This window comes from Mus pahari, chromosome 11 (assembly GCF_900095145.1).
Source record: "Mus pahari chromosome 11, PAHARI_EIJ_v1.1, whole genome shotgun sequence".
Taxonomy (NCBI): Eukaryota; Metazoa; Chordata; class Mammalia; order Rodentia; family Muridae; genus Mus; species Mus pahari.
This window is the reverse complement of record NC_034600.1, coordinates 75,766,074-75,786,801: the sequence shown is the minus strand read 5'-3', so window position 1 is coordinate 75,786,801 and position 20,728 is coordinate 75,766,074. Positions and strand designations below refer to the sequence as shown.

The window sequence follows — 20,728 nt, the reverse complement described above, 5'->3', positions numbered from 1 at the left end:
ACAGAGAAACCCTGCCTCGAAAAACCATATATCTATATTCAGTTTTCCTTCCCTCAGATGTTTTTGTGTTGTTAAACTCTTTAGAACTGAATTTAGACTTTTTAAAAGTTGCACTGTTGGGACACTATTATTTGTGGCTAGATGACATGATTCTACTTATTTGATTGTTACAGGAAAATGCAAATGTAGATAATTTTTCTTTTAATTTTTCAATTTCACTTACAGACCTTTCTAAGGAACAACTTGTTTTAATCCATTTTGAAGGAATGTACTTAGATTCAGGTGCACCCTTAACTATTAGTTTTCTCACAATTTTCAGCTCTTCATCTTATTGTTTAATGTGATAGATTTTTACCTTTAACACAAAATATTCTTGTTTTGTTGGTCTTTTTGTATAAAAGTTATTCCCAAAGGTAATTCCATTTTTTTCCTCCTTTATTATCAGATATATGTAGAGTGTGTCGGTCAGAAGGAACACCCGAGAAACCTCTTTATCATCCTTGTGTATGTACTGGCAGTATTAAATTTATTCATCAAGAATGGTAAGTCATTTGAAAAATTGTATAATTCTTAAATTCAATTTTTTCTTAATTTTTTATTATTTAAATGAATTTTATACATCAAACATTATTGAGCATTTTGAGAATCAAATAATACATAAAAATTTTGTTCAACTTTTATATTCATATCTTTTCATACCCTAAAAATACCATTTATGAGTATTTAATACTATCCACAACTGAGAATCCTATATCTAATGTTGAACATTGAATTGTTACAAAACATACAAAATAATCTTTGGGAGTTAAGCGTAATAAAAGAACATAAAATATTAAAAATGAATCATTAATATATTCAAAAGCCCTTATATGATACCACATGACTAGTGAAAGAGTATTTAAAACACATTATATATCTGTGTACAATGTCTAACAATCAGTTTACTTAAAAAGATTATCAGTGGGCTGGAGAGGTGGCTCAGCGGTTAAGAGCACTGACTGCTCTTCCAGAGGTCCTGAGTTCAAATCCCAGCAACCACATGGTGGCTCACAACCATCCTTAATGAGATCTGATGCCCTCTTCTGGGGTGTCTGAAGTCAGCTACAGTGTACTTACATATAATAAATAAATAAATCTTTAAAAAAATAAAAAATAAAAGTCTTAAAAAAAAGATTATCAGTTTCTAGTAGAGAAATTATTTTAGCAGTAAGTATATTTTAAAAATTTCAAAATAGGAAAAACTATTAAGAAAATGCTGATTTCAAGCACAGTGAGAAAAATTATCAATATTTCCATGATGTTTGTAGAACATTTTAATATTTTCTGCTGTTAACCTTAAACAAACAGAATAATTATTTAAAGATATATTTTGTTTTTATATCTCCCTTTTCATTTCTGATTGTATTAATTTGGATACTGTCTCTGTGCCCTCTGGTTAATCTGGCTAAGGGTTTATCTATCTTGGTGATTTTTCTCAAAGAACCAGCTCCTGGTCTTGTTGATTCTTTGTATAGTTCTTTTTGTTTCTATTTGCTTGATTTCAGCCCTGAGTTTGATTATTTCCTGCCATCTACTCCTCTTGGGTATATTTGCTTCTTTTTGTTCTAGAGCTTTCATGGGTGCTGTCAAGCTGCTAGTGTAAGCTCTCTTCAGTTTCTTTTTGGAGGCACTTAGAACTGTTAGTTTTCCTCCTACCACTGCTTTCATTGTGTCCCATAAGTTTTGGTATGATGTACCTTCATTTTCATTAAATTTTAAAAAGCCTTTAATTTCTTTACTTCTTCCTTGACCAGGTTATCATTGAGTAGAGCGATGTTCAGCTTCCATGTGTATATGTTATTTTTGTTGGTATTGAAAACCAGCCTTAGTCTGTGGTGATCTGATAGGGTGCATGGGGTTATTTCAGTCTTCTTGTATCTGTTGAGGCCTGTTTTGTGACCGATTATATGGTCACAAAAGAAGGTACGGTGAAGTGCTGAGAAGAAGATATATTCTTTTGCTTTAGGATGACATTTTCTATAAATATCTATTAGATCCATTTGGTTCATGATTTCTGTTAGTTTCACTGTGTCTCTGTTTAGTTTCTGTTTCCACGATCTGTCCACTGCTGAGAGTGGAGTGTTGAAATCTCCCACTATTATTGTGTGGGGTACAATGTGTGCTTTGAGCTTTAGTAAATTTTTTTTTATGAATGTGGATGCCCTTGCATTTGGAGCATAGATGTTCAGAATTGAGAGTTCATCTTGGTAGATTTTTTTCCTTTGACCAGTATAAAGTGTCCTTATCTTTTTTTGATAACTTTTGGTTGAGAGTTGATTTTATTCGATATTAGAGTGGCTATTCCAGCTTGTTTCTTGGGACAATTTGCTTGAAAAATTGTTTTTCAACCTTTTACTCTAAGGTAGTGTCTGTCTTTATCACTGAAGTGTGTTTCCTGTATGCAGCAAAATGCTGGGACCTGTTTATGTATCCAGTCTGTTAGTCTATATCTTTTTTGGGGAATTGAGTTCATTGATGTTAAGAGATATTAAGGAAAAGTAATTGTTACTTCCTGTTATTTTTGTTGTTAGAAATGGAATTATGTTTGTGTGGCTATCTTCTTTTGGGTTTGTTGAAAGATTACTTTCTTGCTTTTTCTAGGGTGTAATTTCTCCCCTTGTGTTGTTGTTTTCCATCTGTTATCCTTTGTAGGGCTGGATTTATGGAAAGAAATTGTGTAAATTTGGTTTTGTCATGGACTATCTTGGTTTCTCCCTCCATGGTAATTGAGAGTTTTGCTGGGTATAATAGCCGGGGCTGGCATTTGTGTTCTCTTAGGGTTAGTATGACATCTGCCAGGATCTTCTGACTTTCATAGTCTCTGGTGAGAAGTCGGGTATAATTCTGATAGGTCTGCCTTTATATATATTACTTGACCTTTTTCCCTTACTGCTTTTAAAATTCTTTCTTTGTTTAGTGCATTTGGTGTTTTGATTATTATGTGATAGGAGGAATTTCTTTTCTGGTCCAGTCTATTTGGAGTTCTGTAGGCTTCTTGTATGTTCATGGACATCTCTTTGTTTAGGTTATTGAAGTTTTCTTCTATAATTTTGTTGAAGATATTTACTGGCCCTTTGAGTTGGGAATCTTCATTCTTTTCTATACCTATTATCCTTAGGTTTGGTCTTTTCATTGTGTCCTGGATTTCCTGGATGTTTTGGGATTAGGAGCTTTTTCCTTTTTTCATTTTTCATTTTTCTTTGACTGTTGTGTCAATGTTTTCTATGGTGTCTTCTGCTCCTGAGATTCTCTCTTCTATCTCTTGTATTCTGTTGGTGATTCTTGCATCTATGCAAGATCTCTTAAATTCAATTTTTTCATCTCTAATAAGAATGATCATTTCAGTAAACTTGCCCCATTTCACTATTTTTAAAACTTTTGTTACAGAAGTTGAAAGTTTAAAAAGAAATCAACCATAGTTTAATACCTGGAATGTTATTTTGGTATATTGTGGATATGCTAATGATCGTCTTGTTTATTTCTAGCATGGAGAACTTGTTTTGTTCATGGGAATAATTATGCTTTTCTGGCTTCCAGTGGCATAATAGTTTATATTAATTAAATACTCTGTGACAAGAACTGTCTTTGATGCTTTACACGTCTACTTTTTCTTAATTTACTTACATATTTTATGTATATGAGTGCTCTATTTGCATGTATGCCTGAGGGACAGATGAGGAAATCTGACAGAAGATGGCATCAGGTCCCTTTACAGAGGTTGTGAGCCACCGTGTCATTGTACCATGAGAAGTTGAACTCAGGACCTTTGAAAGAGTAGCCAGTGCTCTAAACTGCTGAGCCATCTCACCAACCCCTGTTTTATACATCTTAAGTCACTTACTCTTTGCAAGAAAAGTCTGCAGCATTATTATGTGGATGAAGAAGCAGAGCATGGACAGAAGAAATGACTTGTCTAAGACACATGCTTCCCAGGGCAGGACGGGAATTCAGGCCTGCTCACTACATGTGAGCACGGTGAGGCCAGGGTGATCCAAACTGATCCTGACCCCTGAGTTATTTAGTACTTTTTAGTATTCATTTAGCTCAGAAGAGATTAGAATTTAGGTTAATTAAATCTTTTTATTAGTACAGTACATGCTGGTTTTATATTTAGCTGTTTTTAAGTTTTATCCTCTTAGACAGGGTATATAAAAAGATAAAATATTCCTTGTTTGAAATGTTGAAACCTATAAAAGTTCGGTAATACAAAAAATTTAATAACATGGGTTTTTAATGAAACTCTGATATTGCTTTGTTTTAAACACTGTATTTATGAATGTATTTGTAATTACAGCTTAGTTCAGTGGTTGAAACATAGTCGAAAAGAATACTGTGAATTATGCAAGCACAGATTTGCTTTCACACCAAGTAAGTTTGTTTGAAATTTTCACTACATTTTTTTCTTATTTCTGGCAACAAAAGGTGTTTAGAGTTTGAAAGCAATAATTTTCAATGTCATTGTCTTTGATAGTAATAGAAAAAAGCCCGTTCCACTTAGAAGGCTATTTTAAGAATTATGCTTTATAGGCTGTTTTGTTTTCTTTATGTTTTTGCTTGGTTGCAGACAAGCTTTAACATCTGCAGAGGTGTCTAGTGAGTGCTTGTGAAAACCCATCACTTAATTGCATTTGGTTTTCAACTCAATAGCCTATCTCATTTTGTCTATGCTCTCATCTTTGCTATATTCTGTTTTCTTTTCTTAGTCTTTTAAAAAAGAAATCCTGTCAGTTTTAATTTTATCTATTGATTTTTCAGAATGTGTCTCTAAAACGTTACTTCCTTCTATGAGTCATTATCTCTCTGCAAAAACAATGATGCCTTGCTTTCATCAGAATCTAGTGTGTTCAGTTTGATCTCTTTTCTGAGTTAAAACTGTGATATTAAAAAGAACAAGTCTTAGAGCATGTGTTTTTTTTCTTTTTGAAACCAACTTTTAAGAATGTATGTGCATGTGTGTTTTTGTGGGTGTGCATATACATGTGTGTGTAGGGAGGAGTATGATGCATGTATGTGTATGCGCCAAAGATGGATATGGGGTGTTCATTTTCAAGCCCTGTATGACAGCCTAGGCTGTCCTGGAACTCACTCTAGAACAGGACAGGCTCAAACTCAGAGATTCACTGGCCTCTGCCTCTTGAGTGCTGGGATGCCCTTGATTTTATTGCCTTTTAACAGATATTATGGAATCTCATTTGGACTCACAGCTCCTCACCTCAGCAAGTCTGGCTAGCAAGAGTGCCCTAAGATCTGCTATCCTCACCTTGTGAGTGCTGAGGTTGTAGGCAGGCCATGGCTTCCATGCCTGCCCAGCACTGTGTGGATGCTGAGGATCCTAACTGATTTTCATGTTTATATGCTATCTTCAGCCCCAGCAAACAAACTTCTGAGTCCATGTTTTGTAAAGCTAGAAGAAATATTTTTCAGATGTTTAAAATTTTAATTATAATATATGTGCCTATTGATTCTATTGTGACTGTTATATCAAATAAACAGGACTGTCCTGGCAAATTATTAAGAAATTGAAGCACAGTTTTTCATGCTGAGATCCTAGTACATTGCACCTGTTTTTTTGTATCTTACTTTTTTTTTTAAAAAAAGACTCTTGTGCTCCTCAGTGCGAATACTGTAACTTATCATTAGTTTTACTTGATATCTGACAAGCAAGGATGATTGAAGTTACTGCATTTTGTTTATTCTTCACCAGCAAAAATATTACTTGTATTCTTTCACAGTCTTTAATTTTCTCTGGTGCATAAGCATGTTACTATTTGTGAAAATTTGTAGCACACCTTAATACCTGTGGTCTTGTACCTTGAGGCCAAAAAAAGCTCACTCCATAGGCTTACTTTCCTCTTAACACTCCTGCAAAGCTTCCTGTGGACCTTTGTCAAGAAGCTGTGCTGTCCTTCACACCGAGTGTCCTGTCAGCCGGGTGATCTGCAGCGAGGACAGACTTACCCTTTGTTATTGCTTTTTTCTTGTTTGTAGCTGAATAGTTTGTGGGACCACTCTTAAAGGTGTTTTTTGTTTTTTGTTTTTTTAAATTTGAGATAACACCCAGCATGGTCTTTTTGTTTAGTATAGTTTTAGTTATTTTTCTCCTCTCTGGCCCCGTTTTGTAACTTTAGATAATTGATTTTATATGACCATTCCTTGTTTTGGCCTCTTTGGAGAAAGAGGTGTTTGAAAGACAATGTGTATTATCTGGAGTAGAGCTTTTTTAATAAAGTAGTTTTTACTAGAATAATTCTTAAAAAGATATTTTTTAATGTGGGGATATTTTTGAACCACATCTAAATTACATATTACAAAGATGTCTGAATTGATAATTTGAAAATGAAAGTGTATGGTGTTAGAATTGAGAGAGTTAGTTCAGTGACATCAGTGAGCTGTTTGTTCCAGTGAAATTGCTGTCACAGGCCATTGGGATGATGTGTCTACCACTCATGTGTAGACAGTCCTCTGGTAACATGCCTGCAGAGTTCCTTTTGCGCTTGTGTCCGAAATTGGGGCCTTTATAGCTGGAGAAGCCAGGTCCTAAATGGCTGACCTGTTACACATGTGTAAAGTAACATTGTCTGAGACTCACGGCTGTGAGCTGAGGAAGTAGATGCTTTCCCTCCTGACGCCTTTCCCTGTCAGTGGGACTGTCTTTGTCCATGTCCATATTTTAGTTGTGGCTTGGATACATAAACGACTCATATAAATGTACTGGTGTTATAATGATTTGAAATTCAGTAGTTTATAGGAAAAATACTTAAGTATAGTATCTCTATGTTGTATTTATGAATTAAGTCACTTAAAAATTCTCATGAAATCCTGAGAAATTTTTCTCTTATAGTTTATTCTCCAGATATGCCTTCACGGCTTCCAATCCAAGACATATTTGCTGGACTGGTTACAAGTATTGGCACTGCAATACGATACTGGTTTCATTACACACTTGTGGCCTTTGCATGGCTGGGAGTTGTTCCTCTTACAGCATGTGAGTATTCATGTCTCTTCCAGAGTTATTTAACATTTTATAACTGTTTAATATTTTAAATGTTGCCTACTTCTGTGAATGATGTTTACTTATTTATAATACCATGTATTAGGAAAGAAAACATCTTCAGTAGTTTTTTTCTGGAGGAAGGAAGGGGAATCAGTATTGATAGAGATCATACACAGAGTTTCAGTGAATGTAGTAGGAGTACTGTAAGCTTATTCCTGACTAGTTTAAAAGTAAATGGGACTCAGACTGAGCTTACTTTATTTGGCTTTGACAATTACTGGGGAGGGGGTCACCCCAATCTGCTTTTCTAACTGCTGGCCTGGTTAGCACCCCAGTGGTATACCTCAAATCCTTGCTATTTCTCCTGGCCATGTGCTCATGCTACCTCTCCTCTTGGCACCTTCTCTCTCCTCTTCCTTTTCTGCTCTCTCTCCCTTCTGCCAGGCTCAACCTGGTATCTCAAAAATCTGCCTACCCCTAATCCCACCAGTAATTGGCTATAGCCATTTTTATTTGACTAATTGTTTTAAGGAGCAAGGTTTGGACAATAAAAGCTAGTAAATGTGAGACATCACTTGTAGGCCTCTACCTTTGGGTATAGAATTTAATATTACAATACGTAGCTACAGACCAAACCTCAGCAAGTGAATTCTTTATGCTTGCCTTTTCCCTCCAAGACTGTAAGCTTGGTCTTTGTCTGAGGCCTTTTGGAAATGTTTGTCCTTTCTTTTCTTTTCTTTTCTTTTCTTTTCTTTTCTTTTCTTTTCTTTTCTTTTCTTTTCTTTTCTTTTCTTTTTCTTTTCTTTTCTTTTCTTTTCTTTTCTTTTCTTTTCTTTTCTTTTCTTTTTTTCCCTCCCCCAAAGTCTTTTTAAAGCAATTATTTCTGTATGTGTGTGCTTTTGTGACTCGGTGCGTGTGGAGATTAGAACAGCTTTGAACTGTTAGTTTCGCTGAGGTGGCTGGGATTGTCCTCTGAAGGTGTCATAAGATTACGCACTGTGCTGAAGAAGCATCGTAGTTCAAAGATGTGTTTCCCATGCTGAAATCTTCTGTTTTTATGAGTAGTTACCGAATTTTGTAGTTCTAGTTTAAAGAGCAGTCTTCATCTTCTGATCTATATGATTAATTTAGTGCTTCCCCAATATTTAAACTCATGCAATAAAAACAAGTGTAAGGTAGCCGGGCGTGGTGCCGCACGCCTTTAATCCCAGTACTTGGGAGGCAGAGGCAGGCGGATTTCTGAGTTCGAGGCCAGCCTGGTCTACAGAGTGAGTTCCAGGACAGCCAGAGCTATACAGAGAAACCCTGTCTCGAAAATCAAAAAACAAACAAACAAACAAACAAAAAACAAGTGTAAGAGGCTGGAGAGATGGCTCAGTGGTTAAGAGCACTGGCTGCTCTTCCAGAGGTCCTGAGTTCAATTCCCAGCAACCACATGGTGGCTCACAACCATCTGTGATGGGATCCGATGCCCTCTTCCGGCGTGTCTGAAGACAGCTATAGTGTATTTATATAAATAATCTTAAAAAAAAAACAAAAACAAAAAACAAACAAGTGTAAGATACCTAGAGTTAATGTAGCTCAGTGTAGAGCTCATGTGTGAGGCCCTAAGTTTCGATCTTGTTTCTGCAAAGACCAGCCAACATTGTCATGGAGAACTTAGTGATTTGCTCACATTTTAAAATTCTCTTGGAGTAGTGGTTTGAGGCCAGTGAGACGCCTCAGCAGGCAAACACGCTCATCACACAGGCCTCTGAGCGTCTCCCTCTAATCCACAGTAGGAGGAGTGTAAAACTCAACTCCAGAGAGTTGTCTTCTGACCCCCACACTCAAACCATGGTCTCTGGGTGTGAGCAACCCTTCCCACCCCCAAGCAAATATAAAACAACCAAAACTAAACCATCGAGACCCAGGCCTACAAGACCAAAAATACTTACTTTATTGGTGTCCATGTTGTTCGACTTTACCTCTGTTTCCTTGAGGCAGCTGTGAGTATATGATGCTGGTTGTGACTGTGCCATTATGCCCCTGTTTGTAGGCCGCATCTACAAGTGCTTGTTTACTGGCTCCGTGAGCTCACTACTGACACTGCCACTCGACATGCTGTCAACGTGAGTATTAACTCTGAGGGGGAAGTTTGGGCACTGTAAAAGGATGTCTTTTCTCATGTATTCACTCTGTTTTGTTTGTTTTGTGTTGTTTTATTTTGAGGTAGGGTTTCTCTGTCATATAACATCCCTGGCTATTCTAGGGAACTTGCTCTGTAGACTAGTCTGGCCTTAAACTCATAGAGATCTTCCTGACCTGCCTTCTGAGGGCTGGGATCAAAGTGTGTGCCACCATGTCTGGTTCATGTATTTAATCTTATTACTTGAAGATTCATCTAAGAACTCCAATTCATTTTTTTCCCTAACTACAGTTTTGTTGATATAGTAGAAATTGGTATGTGTAAGTTCTGTTTCTTTTAAAGCAGAAGAATTTAAGGAGCCTTTGGAAGGACATGTAAAACTAAAATATTTCATGCAGTTTGAGTTGTATGCTACTGGATTTGAATGTTTAACATAATTTTAAACTGTTAGTAAGATTATTGTTAAACCACATTAAAAACTTGTTCACTGTAGCTTTTCCTTTCATGTTGTGAGCATTTTGCTGGCCCTGTGTTGACATGTCATCTGACTGGTTATGGGCCACCTCCTTCATTAGACTACTCAGAGAAGAGTGCTAAGTGGGGGTTGTCAGATAGAATTGTGAGCACTCTTGGCCCCGCACTGAGTATTCTTCTGTAATCTATGGGAGACAGTGTTTTCCTGAAAATTTGCATATCTACCACATCTGGCAGCATGCTGTGTGTGGGTGAGTTAGGTCATCTCCAGGCAAACCATCTTCTTTCTTGCTGCAAAGTTCGGACATAATGGTGTCAGACAGCTGCCATTTGATTTGTTCATAATTCTGGATGTCAGAAATGGAGCTTGGCTTTAGTTAAGCTTGCTTAGGTCACACATGTATTACTGGACTTTGTCTAAGAAGGACCTGTCTGAGGTGCCTTAGTTCTCCACATGGCCTTTTATCTTCTAGAAGGCTAATGGGGCTTCTCTACAAGGTGGACTTGGGCAGCACGGTGACTTGGGAGACTGGGAGCTCCCAAGGCCTTGCCTAGCCTCTGGTACTTGGGCATCTTCTCTCCTTAAGACTAGGCAAACGTGATGCTAATTCAGTTTGAAGGTATTAGAGAAAGGGTTAGAGAAGAGCTATTTCAGCCCCAACTCATCATGATTTTGATGGTGTAGAGGAGCCTTTAATAAGCTATGGTTAGGAATCCTCCTTTGATCTTTGAGACACTGCAGATGGGACCTCTTTAGGGGCCTTGAGAGTTAAAGTGTGGAGCTGATAGGCTGAGCAAGGCCTTTCAAATTGACCTTTTCTTACATGGACACAAAAGGAATCAATTTTTTAAAGTCTATCAATATTTTTGAGTTATTCTGGAGTCAGACATTGACAGTGAAGGGTGAGTCTCTCCAGAAAGACGGAGCAAAACTTCCGAGTGTTACAAGTCTCATGCTCCCCTGGGAGGTTTCCCAACGGAATCACACTCTACCTCTCTGGGGTTGACTTGACTTGTTATTTTTGAGGTAGCATTAAAACTAGATTTGCTCTGTGAAGAGTTTCTGTGCCGTATATTGTTTCTCCTTCTGATCCACAGTGTGCTAAATGTCTTCTAGCCTTTTTTCTTTATGTTGCTATTCGACCAGGCACTAGTGAGTTTCCTACCTGTCTCATTGATGAGCTTGCTCATATATGTACTTCTGTGTTGGTTAAACATGAAAGTTCTGTTAAAAGGACCAAGCATACTTGCTCACCTAAATTTAGTAAATTTTATAAATGAAATGCTTGCTTTTGTTGGATTTTCTCCCCTCCCCTCCTTTCTCCTCTCTTCTTTTTTGCTTATACTCCTGTTTCTTAGCCATGCTAGAAGAATAGGCTGGATCGTTAATAGCTGTATAATCTGATGTATTTTATATCTACTCAATATAAGTATATAATAATATAAATATATAAATGTACATATTATCTAGCTTACAAGTTAGAATTTCAGCATCATTTTGAAGCAACTGCATTTTACTGAAAAATTAAGATTTGTTTTTCTAATTGTTTTTTCAAGTGTTTTTTGGAGTTAACTGTGTCTAATTATTATTATTATTTTAAAATAGGGAAAATTTGTTGGCAGATTGCTTGCAGGGCTGTTTTGTGGTGACATGCACACTTTGTGCATTCATCAGCCTGGTGTGGTTACGAGAGCAGATAGTCCACGGGGGAGCCCCAATTTGGCTGGAGCATGCTGCTCCACCCTTCAATGCTGCTGGACACCACCAAAATGAGGTAAGCCCCTCTGTCTTAGTCAGGGTTTCTATTCCTGCACAAACATGACCAAGAAGCAGTTGGAGAGGAAAGGGTTTATTCCGCTTACATTTTCCACATTGCTGTTTATCACCAAAGGAAGTCAGGACTGGAACTCAAGCAGGTCAGAAAGCAGGAGCTGATGCAGAGGCCATGGAGGGATGTTCTTTGCTGGCTTGCTTCCCCTGGCTTGCTCAGCCTGCTCTCTTATAGAATCAAGACTACCAGCCCAAAGATGGTCCCACCCACAAGGGGCATTTCCCCCTTGATCACTAATTGAGAAATTGCCCCACAGCTGGATCTCATGGAGGCATTTCCCCAACTAAAGCTCCTTTCTCTGTGATAACTCCAGCTGTGTCAAGTTGACACAAAACTATCCAGTACACCCTCACTTGCCATGTGCCTTATAGGGGCAGCACATGAAAGTCCTTTCACCCTCTGTGATCCAAACCCTTGACCTTTATGTGCCTTACAATATACAATATTTTGTATATTGTATATTCAAAATACTGTATATTCTCTTAATGTTCTTGCTAGACTGGGAACAGTGTTAGAGGGAATAGTAAATACTCTTCCATTGTCTTTGTCTGAGTCAGCTGGTTCACTTGGGCCTGGAAGGTAACAAACAACCTCATCTATATATTTATCTGAGTGGTGGCCATGCCTGTAATCCAGAACAGATCGAGGGCTACACAGTAGAGAGACCCCTTTTCAAGGCATGTGTGTGCACGCGCGCGCGCACACACACAGACACAGGAGAAACAACTTCCTAGGAGATTTCTGACTTGCTCCACAGCACTTAGGAGTGCTCTCTACCTATCCCAGCTTTCTTCTTCATGTGAAATGCCTTTTCTTTTCTGCTGTGCAGGAAGAACCTTCTCAAAAGTAGAAAATTTGGTCCAGTCACAGTAGACGTGCTTGCACCCTAAGCTAGCTAGATAGTTAGCTAGCTAGCTTGGATTCCCCGGAAGTGACAGTGGACAGAGAAAAGTCCTGTCACCTCCACACATGCAGCGTGTTTAGATCTATGTATGAGGGCATGTGCACACATAACACACTAGGAAGAATTGTGGCAGTTTTCCTAAAAGTGATAATAACATGCTCAGATACAAGGGTACCTGCCAGACTGTTACCAGGACAGTATATCAAGTGATTTTTAGTATCTCGAATGCTGGGAACTTAGGGCCAAGAAGGTTACACATTAACTACTTAGTAAAGTGACAAAGTTGGTCACAAACTATTCAATTATAATTAATCTTTGTTCCTGTGATCTGGTGGGGTTTTTTTTTGTTTGTTTTTTGTTTTTGTTTTTTTCTTTTTAAAAATATTTAGACTGTAGCAGAAAAGGATTTCAGACTTAATGAAATCAGAGTACACCTTGGCCTTTGGAAAGCATATGTATGAACTCAACACCGAAAGCTCTGGTCCACACTGGTTCTGGGGATGGAACGGAAGGCCTTGTGCATGCTGGGCGAGCACTCTACCTCTGAGCCACACCCCTGGGTCTTGATGTGTAGCCCAAACGAGTCTCAAACTCACATTCTTCCGCCCTTTGCCCCAGGAGTAGTGAGGGTGCACTACAATGCCTATGCAGGTACTGCTATTAGTTTAAGATCAGCACTGTTTTTTTTTTTTTTTTTTTTTTTTTTTGGTTTTTCGAGACAGGGTTTCTCTGTATAGCCCTGGCTGTCCTGGAACTCACTTTGTAGACCAGGCTGGCCTGGCCTCGAACTCAGAAATCCACCTGCCTCTGCCTCCCGAGTGCTGGGATTAAAGGCGTGCGCCACCACGCCCGGCCCAGCACTGTTGTTTTTATACCTCATATTTTGAAGCATTTCATGTAGTCTTCTTTTAGAATTCTCATTAAATCAAAGTGAATTATGTTTTAACTTAACAGTTAATTATAATTATATCTTTGCATTTAGTTATTGGCAGGACTTTGATTTGTTAATGTTTTCTGTTATTGAGGATTGAGTTCAGGGCTTCTCACTTGCTGTGTACCTACCATCCCTTAGAGCTACATCTTCAGTCCTTTTATTTTCCTGTGAGACTGGAAAGGTCTGGTCAAGTCCAACAGAAGGCCTCAAATTTATAGTCCTCCTGCCTCAGATCTTTTCCCCTGCAGTATCTGGGATTGCCACTTTGGGCCACCATGCTGGTTGGGTATTCTAAGGGAAGATGTAGAAGAAAGTGCATTTGATAATTGATAAATCCCAGTCTCTAGGTCAACTAGAAATCATTTACTCAGATGTTCAATTGCAGCCAATCAAGATGTGTGTGTGTGTCCATGTGCATACAGTTTTAAAAATGTTTTTTGTCCCTAAAGTAGCCAGATTTATCAGCCCATATTTTATACTGCTTTTGTATTTGCTGTGCGTCCCCATGTTACATGTATAAGTGTGGCTGTGCATGTGCCATGGTGTGCATGTGAGGGTCAGAGGGCAACTTGGTATTACCCTTGCCCTCTCCCTTACTGGAGACAGGGTCTTAGATTCTCTGTTGGCTGTTCCACAAGCTTCCAGGGTGCTTCTGTCCCACGTCCTGTTTCCATGCTGGAGCACAGCATTACAGGAACATTACTGTGCCCAGCTTAAGTGGGTCCTGGGAGTCCAAAACCTGGTCCTTTGCCCACAGAAACCACCTCCTCAGGACTGTAGTGCTTTCTGAAATGTGGACATTGAAAAGTGAGTCCATGCCGAGCAGTGGTGATGCATGCCAAGTAAGTGAATTCCTGGGCTTTTCTCTCGTTTTAGGCTCCTGTAGGAGGAAATGGTGCAGAAAACCCTGCTGCTGAACAGCCAGCTAACCCAGCAGGTGAGAATGCAGTTCTGGGTGAGAATCCTGATGCACAGGACGGTCAAGCAGAAGAGGAGGAGGAGGACAATGAGGAGGAAGATGACGCGGGTGTAGAAGATGCTGCTGATGCCAACAATGGGGCCCAAGGTAATGGCTGCTCCGTGCCCTTGCTCATTCTTGAGGGCTGCCAGTTATTTTTAGCTTGCACTGAAGATAGAGAGTAATGTTTTCATGTTTTATGATGCATTCAAATTCTGTTTATGACCTGTTTCTGTTTTGACAAGCTAATATTTATGAACATACATGTATGTAAGTTGCTTTCTGTGAAAGAGGGAACATGTGTACTACAATTCTTTATACAGGACTGACCTACTGTCTGTCCGTCTGTCCTTCCTTCCTTCCTTCCTTCCTTCCTTCCTTCCTTCCTTCCTTCCTTCCTTCCGTTTGTCTGTCCATCTGTTTGTCTGTAAATTAGATGGTTGGGAAAAAATGGTTGAGTGCCTGGTTCCCCCTCCCCCCTTCTGCTTTCATGGTGTTACTGCACTTTTCAAATGGAAAAAAACTGTAGTGGACACTGCAGGCCAGGTGCCACCTCTGGAAACCATTTTTATTTTCTATAAATAGGAACTCTGGAGGGTAAAATATGTGTTCAGTTGTCAGAGCTCACTGCTTGTCCTCTTGTGTTACTGTTGAGTCCACTCAGCTAGTGTCTGAGACCAAGTATACAGCTGTGAACAAAATGCCTGGGCCTGCCTTCCTGGGAGCTTCTGGTCTAGGGAAGAGTAGGGGACATAACATTGTATTGGTGTATATGGGTGCTCTGAGGATACTCTCTGTTTGTCTATTTGGTTTTTCAAGACAGGGTTTTTCTGTGTCACCTTGGCAGTTCTGAAGCTTACTCTGTAGATGAGGCTGGCCTTGAACTCACAGAATCTGCCTGCCTCTGCCTCTCAAGTGCTAGGAATAAAGGTGTGCACTGCTACTGCCAGACTGATACTTGTTTTAAATAAATAAGGTTTCCCTGGAAACTCACAATAAGTGGCTTTTGAGCTGAGACCTTTTGAAAGATAAGAAACAAAGTCATACTGGGGAGCAAAAAGCTCCCTGGGAAAGATCCAAGGCTCAGAGAAAACAGCATGCTCAGCTGCTGTTGTAGTGCGTGGCAGTCACTTGCCGTCGGCAGCAGCTCTGAGTAGGCTCCGCTTTCTGGTCCTTCCCTATCTGGTGTTCACAGTATTCTTCTGCTTTGACTTAAGTCCTTAGATACTTTGCTACTGCAGTAAGAGTAAAACATAGCACATCCTGCACACTCCTCTGTGTTTGCTATTTAATCCCTGTCTGCCTTGTTCTTGGGACAGATCTTGCTCTATAGTCCAGGCTGATTCAGAACTTGTAATTCATCTGCCTCAGCCTTGTGAGTGGTGGAATCACATGCTTTTTACCACCTGATTCAGCTCTGACATCTTAAATGTACATATTATTTCTAGTTGTGTCTATGGTCTCTGGGTTTGTATTTGTGTGTGTGTATAGTGCCGGTGGAGACCAGAAGAGGGCAGCTCCCTAGAGCTGGAGTCCAGGCCGTTGGGAGGCACCAGCTGTGAGTAGTGCTGGGAGCAGATGGAGTCCATCAGCACAGCTGGGACTGGTGTTAACCACTGATGAGCTCTGCGTCTGTACCTTCATCCTGTGCTAACTTAGTAATTCAAAGGAGGGTTAATCTCTTAGTGAGTTCCAGGACAGCCAGGGCTACACAGAAACCCTGTCTTGAAAAACATTAAAAAAAAAAAAAAGAAGAAGTAGTAGTATGTATTCATATATAGGACTTACAACCTAGTTAGTAATTTATGTCTTACAAAATTTTAAATGTGGTTCAGCTTCTCAATATATTGTAATTAAAATTGGCTTTTATTGGCTATGGTGTAGTATATGTTAGTAATCTTGAATGTGCAATTGTATTTTCAGATGACATGAACTGGAATGCTTTAGAGTGGGACCGGGCTGCAGAAGAGCTTACTTGGGAAAGAGTAAGAACTTTCACTATCACATGTCCTTGTGTTTAATCCTAAGATGCATTTTGAAGTTTGGCATATTTAACTATGAACACAAATTTCATATTTAAATTTGATAAAGACAGTTACTAGGATTTAATTTCTACAGAAAATCAAGTGATGTACAACTTGTGGTAAAGATGATGACAGAAGTCTGTTTTCTGCCTTTAGTACAAACCTTGCTCCATGGGGGCAGTTTGCCCTGATATTGTAGACTTGAGAAAAATTAAGTAAAAACTTAAATTTAAACAGGATTTCCATATACTAATTGATGAAAATAAAGTAAGTATATAGTGAAGTTATGACTGGCTCTATTTAATGTAAGAGTTTAAGTCAGAATGGGTACTCTATTCTTTTGCAGTATTGGGCATACATACAAACCCATGGCCTTGGCATGCTAGGCAGCCCAAGCTTTCACTGAGCTCCCTGCCAGCTGCCTGACAGAGTTCACTCTCCATCTCAGTAACTGCTCTGGTGTTGGGAGCACAGACACACACCCCTGTCTGCACAAGATGGAACACTTCCAGATGATATCTTCCATGTGACTTAGGGTAAAGGGAGACCCAGAGTGTAGTAATGCTTGAATACACAGATTTTGTTTTTTTAAAAACATTCTGGGAATAATAGGGTTAGAGAGTAGTGATGAGAAACTGTTTAATGATACTGATAGGAAAGCAAATCTTTCTATAAGAAAAGGAAGCCCTACTGCATCTTTTTTTTTTCTTTTTTTCTTTTTTTAAAATTAGATATTTATTTACATTTCAAATGTCCCCTTTCCTGGTTTCCCCTTCTGAAAACCCCCTCTCCCCTCTCCCCTCCCCCTGCTCACCAACCCACCCACACCTGCTTCTTGGCCCCGGCATTCCCCTACACTGGGGCATAGAGCCTTCACAGAACCAAGGGCCTCTGCCACATATGCAGCTAGAGACATGGGTCTCTCCATGTGTACACTTTGGTTGGTGGTTTAGTCCCAGGGAGCGCTGGCGGTACTGGTTAGTTCATATTGTTGTTCCTCCTATGGGGCTATAAAGCCCTTCAGCTCCTTGGGTACTTTCTCTAGCTCCTTCATTGGGGCCCCTGTGCTGAGTCCAGTGGATGGCTGTGAACATCCACTTATGTGTCAGGCACTGGTGGAGCCTCTCCAGAGACAGTTATAACAGGCTTCTGTCAGTAAGCTCTTGTTGGCGTCCACAAAAGCGTCTGGGTTTGGTGATTGTATATGTCCTACTGCATCTTAAATTAAGCCATATTATTTTTTAATTTAGATGCTTGGACTTGATGGATCACTAGTTTTCCTGGTAAGTGGAATATGACTTTTGATAGAATTATGAGTTATTTGTCTTTGTTATTTGGTAACCTCAAATTCATGGAGTATGCTCTTTTTTTATACTAAAAGTCAAAGTAACCTTTGACTTTTGGTTACTTCATGTTTGAAAGTTTATTTTATATACTGACAATACTAGAAATATTTAAAGGTAATCTTATTTAAAAACAAAGTTACTAAATATTTGAAAGAAAATATCCAAAGTTAATAGTAGTTAAAAGAACTTGATGCTTAAAGTTGGGTTGTATGCTTGTACCATTGAGGGCAAAGCAGTCTTGTCTGTTCCATAGGCAAAGCCACAGTCTGATCTGGAAAATCTGCCATGGGAGTAAAGCTTACATCTTCATTTCTTATTTTATGGTTTTTTGTTTTTGATTTTTTAAAAAAAATATATTTATAAGCATATGTAGAGGCCAGGGTCTGTTATCTCCTTCCAGTGTGGGACCTGGGATCAAACTTAGGTCATCAGGATACACAGCAAGCAGTTTTATATGATAAGCCACCTTAGTGTCCTATAAAGCTACAACTTAAAAGTAGAGCACTTGGGCTGGACACTTGGCTCATCAGTTACGAACATACACTGCTCAGGCTGGAGAGCTGGCTTAGTGGTTAAAAGCACTGACTGGACTTCCATAGTTCAAGTCCCAGCAACCACATGGTGGCTCACAACCATCTGTCATGGGATTCAATGCCTCTTCTGGTATGTTTGTAAACAGTTACAGCATTCTCACATATATAAAATAAATCTTTTTAAAAATTATATATATTATGAGAGAATGAAAATGTGAGGCAGGAAGTTAGAGGTGTGTGTTAGAGACCCAATGACAAACTGCAGTGTGACATAGAAGATTGTTAAATCTTTCTCAGAAGTCTATTAGTGGGACATCTTCAGAGATGATCTTTTAAGAGATTGAAGCATGTTGGGATAGGGAGAGTTTAGGAGCCTTTAAGGCAGAGAAACTTAAAATATTGTGCTTCCATGGTCAGAATGTGGCAGTCATTCTTTTTGGATAACTCATCACGTTTTTTGCCTGATTGATTTATGGAAGACTAGGGAACCCAACCAGATCAACTTTTCTCAAAAGAAGTCAGACCATTGCATCTAACCCACCTTTGGAAAGCTCATGGTCTTCATGTTGGGTACTTGGTGGGCCCAGATGATTGAACTCGGACAGTGTAGCGTGTCAGTGTAGAATGTGGCTAACATGTGTATGACATGGCTGCAGGAACAGGTGGATACATACATCTCGGAGGTGTAATATAGAATAATATAAGGGAAACTATATGTATACACAATGTAAACTAATTATATAACTGAGTGGAGCAGATGGCTATATGACAGTGTTTCTGAGACACAGCAGAGCCAGGGTACCAGGTGGAGAATGCAGGGACTGGAGATGACTGTGTAGCAGTTGCTAGGGAGGTGGAGGGATATTAAGTAGTAGTGGACTTGCTGAAGTCCAGAAAGAAACACGGGGAATGTGAGAAGCACTCGGTAGATGACATTAATGTATTGATTAGAATGAACTTTTTTTCCACTTGGAACTTTTCATTGTCATTTAAGTGAAATCTGGTAGTATTTATAAAAATCTGTGTAATTTGTGATAGACGATTAGTGGTTTTTTGAGACAGGGTTTCTCTGTGTAGCCCTGGCTGTCCTGGAACTCACTCTGTAGACCTGGCTGCTTCGAACTCAGAAATCCACCTGCCTCTGCCCCCGAGTACTGGGATTAAAGGCGTGTGACACCACTGTCGGGCAACTATTAGTTTTGAAAAGGAAATTTTTATAAATTGATTTATTTTCTGCATGTAAAAATATGAACTTTCTGTTTATTATTTTATTTATTATTTATTATTATTTGTTCTGTTTATTATTCTGTTATTTCTGTTTTTGTATTCAATTTTCACGAGATGTGCAATGAGAAGTAAAATGTTAAAAATTACTGTCAGTTATTTTCAGGAGTTAGCTATGACTTAAGTGGATGAAGTTGTTCAAGGAACATGAACTAACACTAATGCTTTCTCCCATAGGAACATGTGTTCTGGGTGGTGTCTTTAAATACATTGTTCATTCTTGTTTTTGGTAAGTTGTACCTATGCTTTTTTAGTTTGTGTGCTATCATACAAGAAGTTTGACTTTGCTAGGAATCTTGTTGCAAGTTTTTGTGTTATTTGCACCTTAGAAATATTAAGGAATATATAATATAGATTTAGGAGCCAGACCCTAGTAAATGCTCTGTATTTTACTTAGTGGTGGAATCATCTTTTGCCCTATTTATCTATTATGCTGTTTACTGTTAACGTATGGAGAAGATAACTTACTAAGAACAAACTGAAATTTGGCTAGAAAGGCTTCAGGAAAAGAAAAATATAATAATTCTAATAGAAAAATTTAATTACATTTTCTGATTTAATTAGTGTCATCTTTACATCTAAAGCTTAGTAAAATTCATTTATTATTTCTCAATAATCCATTATATTTATGATCTGTGAGTTGTTCCCTTAAATGCCATTTTATAGTTGGTTTGTTTAAATAATGGTCCCAGTAAATGTGTGCGTTACTGGGAAGTTGAAATATTCTTCCGTTTCCCATTCCACTCTGTTAGAACATGGCTGTGTTGATTCACATGCCATGTCTACTTTCTTGATGACCCCCTACCCTTATCCTCAGTCTACCATGCTTTCTAGATTGGAGATTAAGGGCCTGATCAGGTCAGGTTCCATACATCTGTGAGAAGGTTATTGTATGCACATTTTGATTTTTAATGTGACATAGGAGGAAGCATATAATATTATCCATTGTTTAATGACCTTCTCATTTTCTCTTCACACCAAGAAAGTAATCAGGGGGGCGCGGGGAGCTGGGCAGTGGTGACATGTACTCAGGAGGCAAAAGCAGGCCGGCCAACTAGGTTCACAAAGTGAGTTCTAGGACAACCAGGGCTACACAGAGAAGCCCTGTCTCAGAAGGAAAAAAAAAGTAAGGACTCTGTGGAGTGATATTTTAGTAGGCCTCGTCCTTCTATCCGATGATGATTTTCAATCTTCTTTAGGTGTTACAAAATGCTGAAGTTTTAGCCGGGCGTGGTGGCGCACGCCTTTAATCCCAGCACTCGGGAGGCAGAGGCAGGC

General features: G+C 38.9%; 1 protein-coding gene across 2 annotated transcripts in view; it reads left to right on the top strand.

The window, feature by feature from the left end:
• The window catches only part of March6 (membrane associated ring-CH-type finger 6), a 73,629-nt gene that overhangs the window by 20,685 nt on the left and 32,216 nt on the right, over positions 1 to 20,728 (top strand). For both annotated transcript variants that reach the window (XM_029543877.1, XM_021208272.2), the window contains exons 2-10: positions 446 to 542; positions 4,334 to 4,407; positions 6,881 to 7,024; positions 9,072 to 9,144; positions 11,242 to 11,410; positions 14,182 to 14,371; positions 16,187 to 16,248; positions 17,538 to 17,570; positions 19,628 to 19,679. In XM_029543877.1, coding sequence (XP_029399737.1) covers positions 446 to 542; positions 4,334 to 4,407; positions 6,881 to 7,024; positions 9,072 to 9,144; positions 11,242 to 11,410; positions 14,182 to 14,371; positions 16,187 to 16,248; positions 17,538 to 17,570; positions 19,628 to 19,679 — 894 coding nt within the window. The remainder of the gene's footprint in view (positions 1 to 445; positions 543 to 4,333; positions 4,408 to 6,880; positions 7,025 to 9,071; positions 9,145 to 11,241; positions 11,411 to 14,181; positions 14,372 to 16,186; positions 16,249 to 17,537; positions 17,571 to 19,627; positions 19,680 to 20,728) is intronic.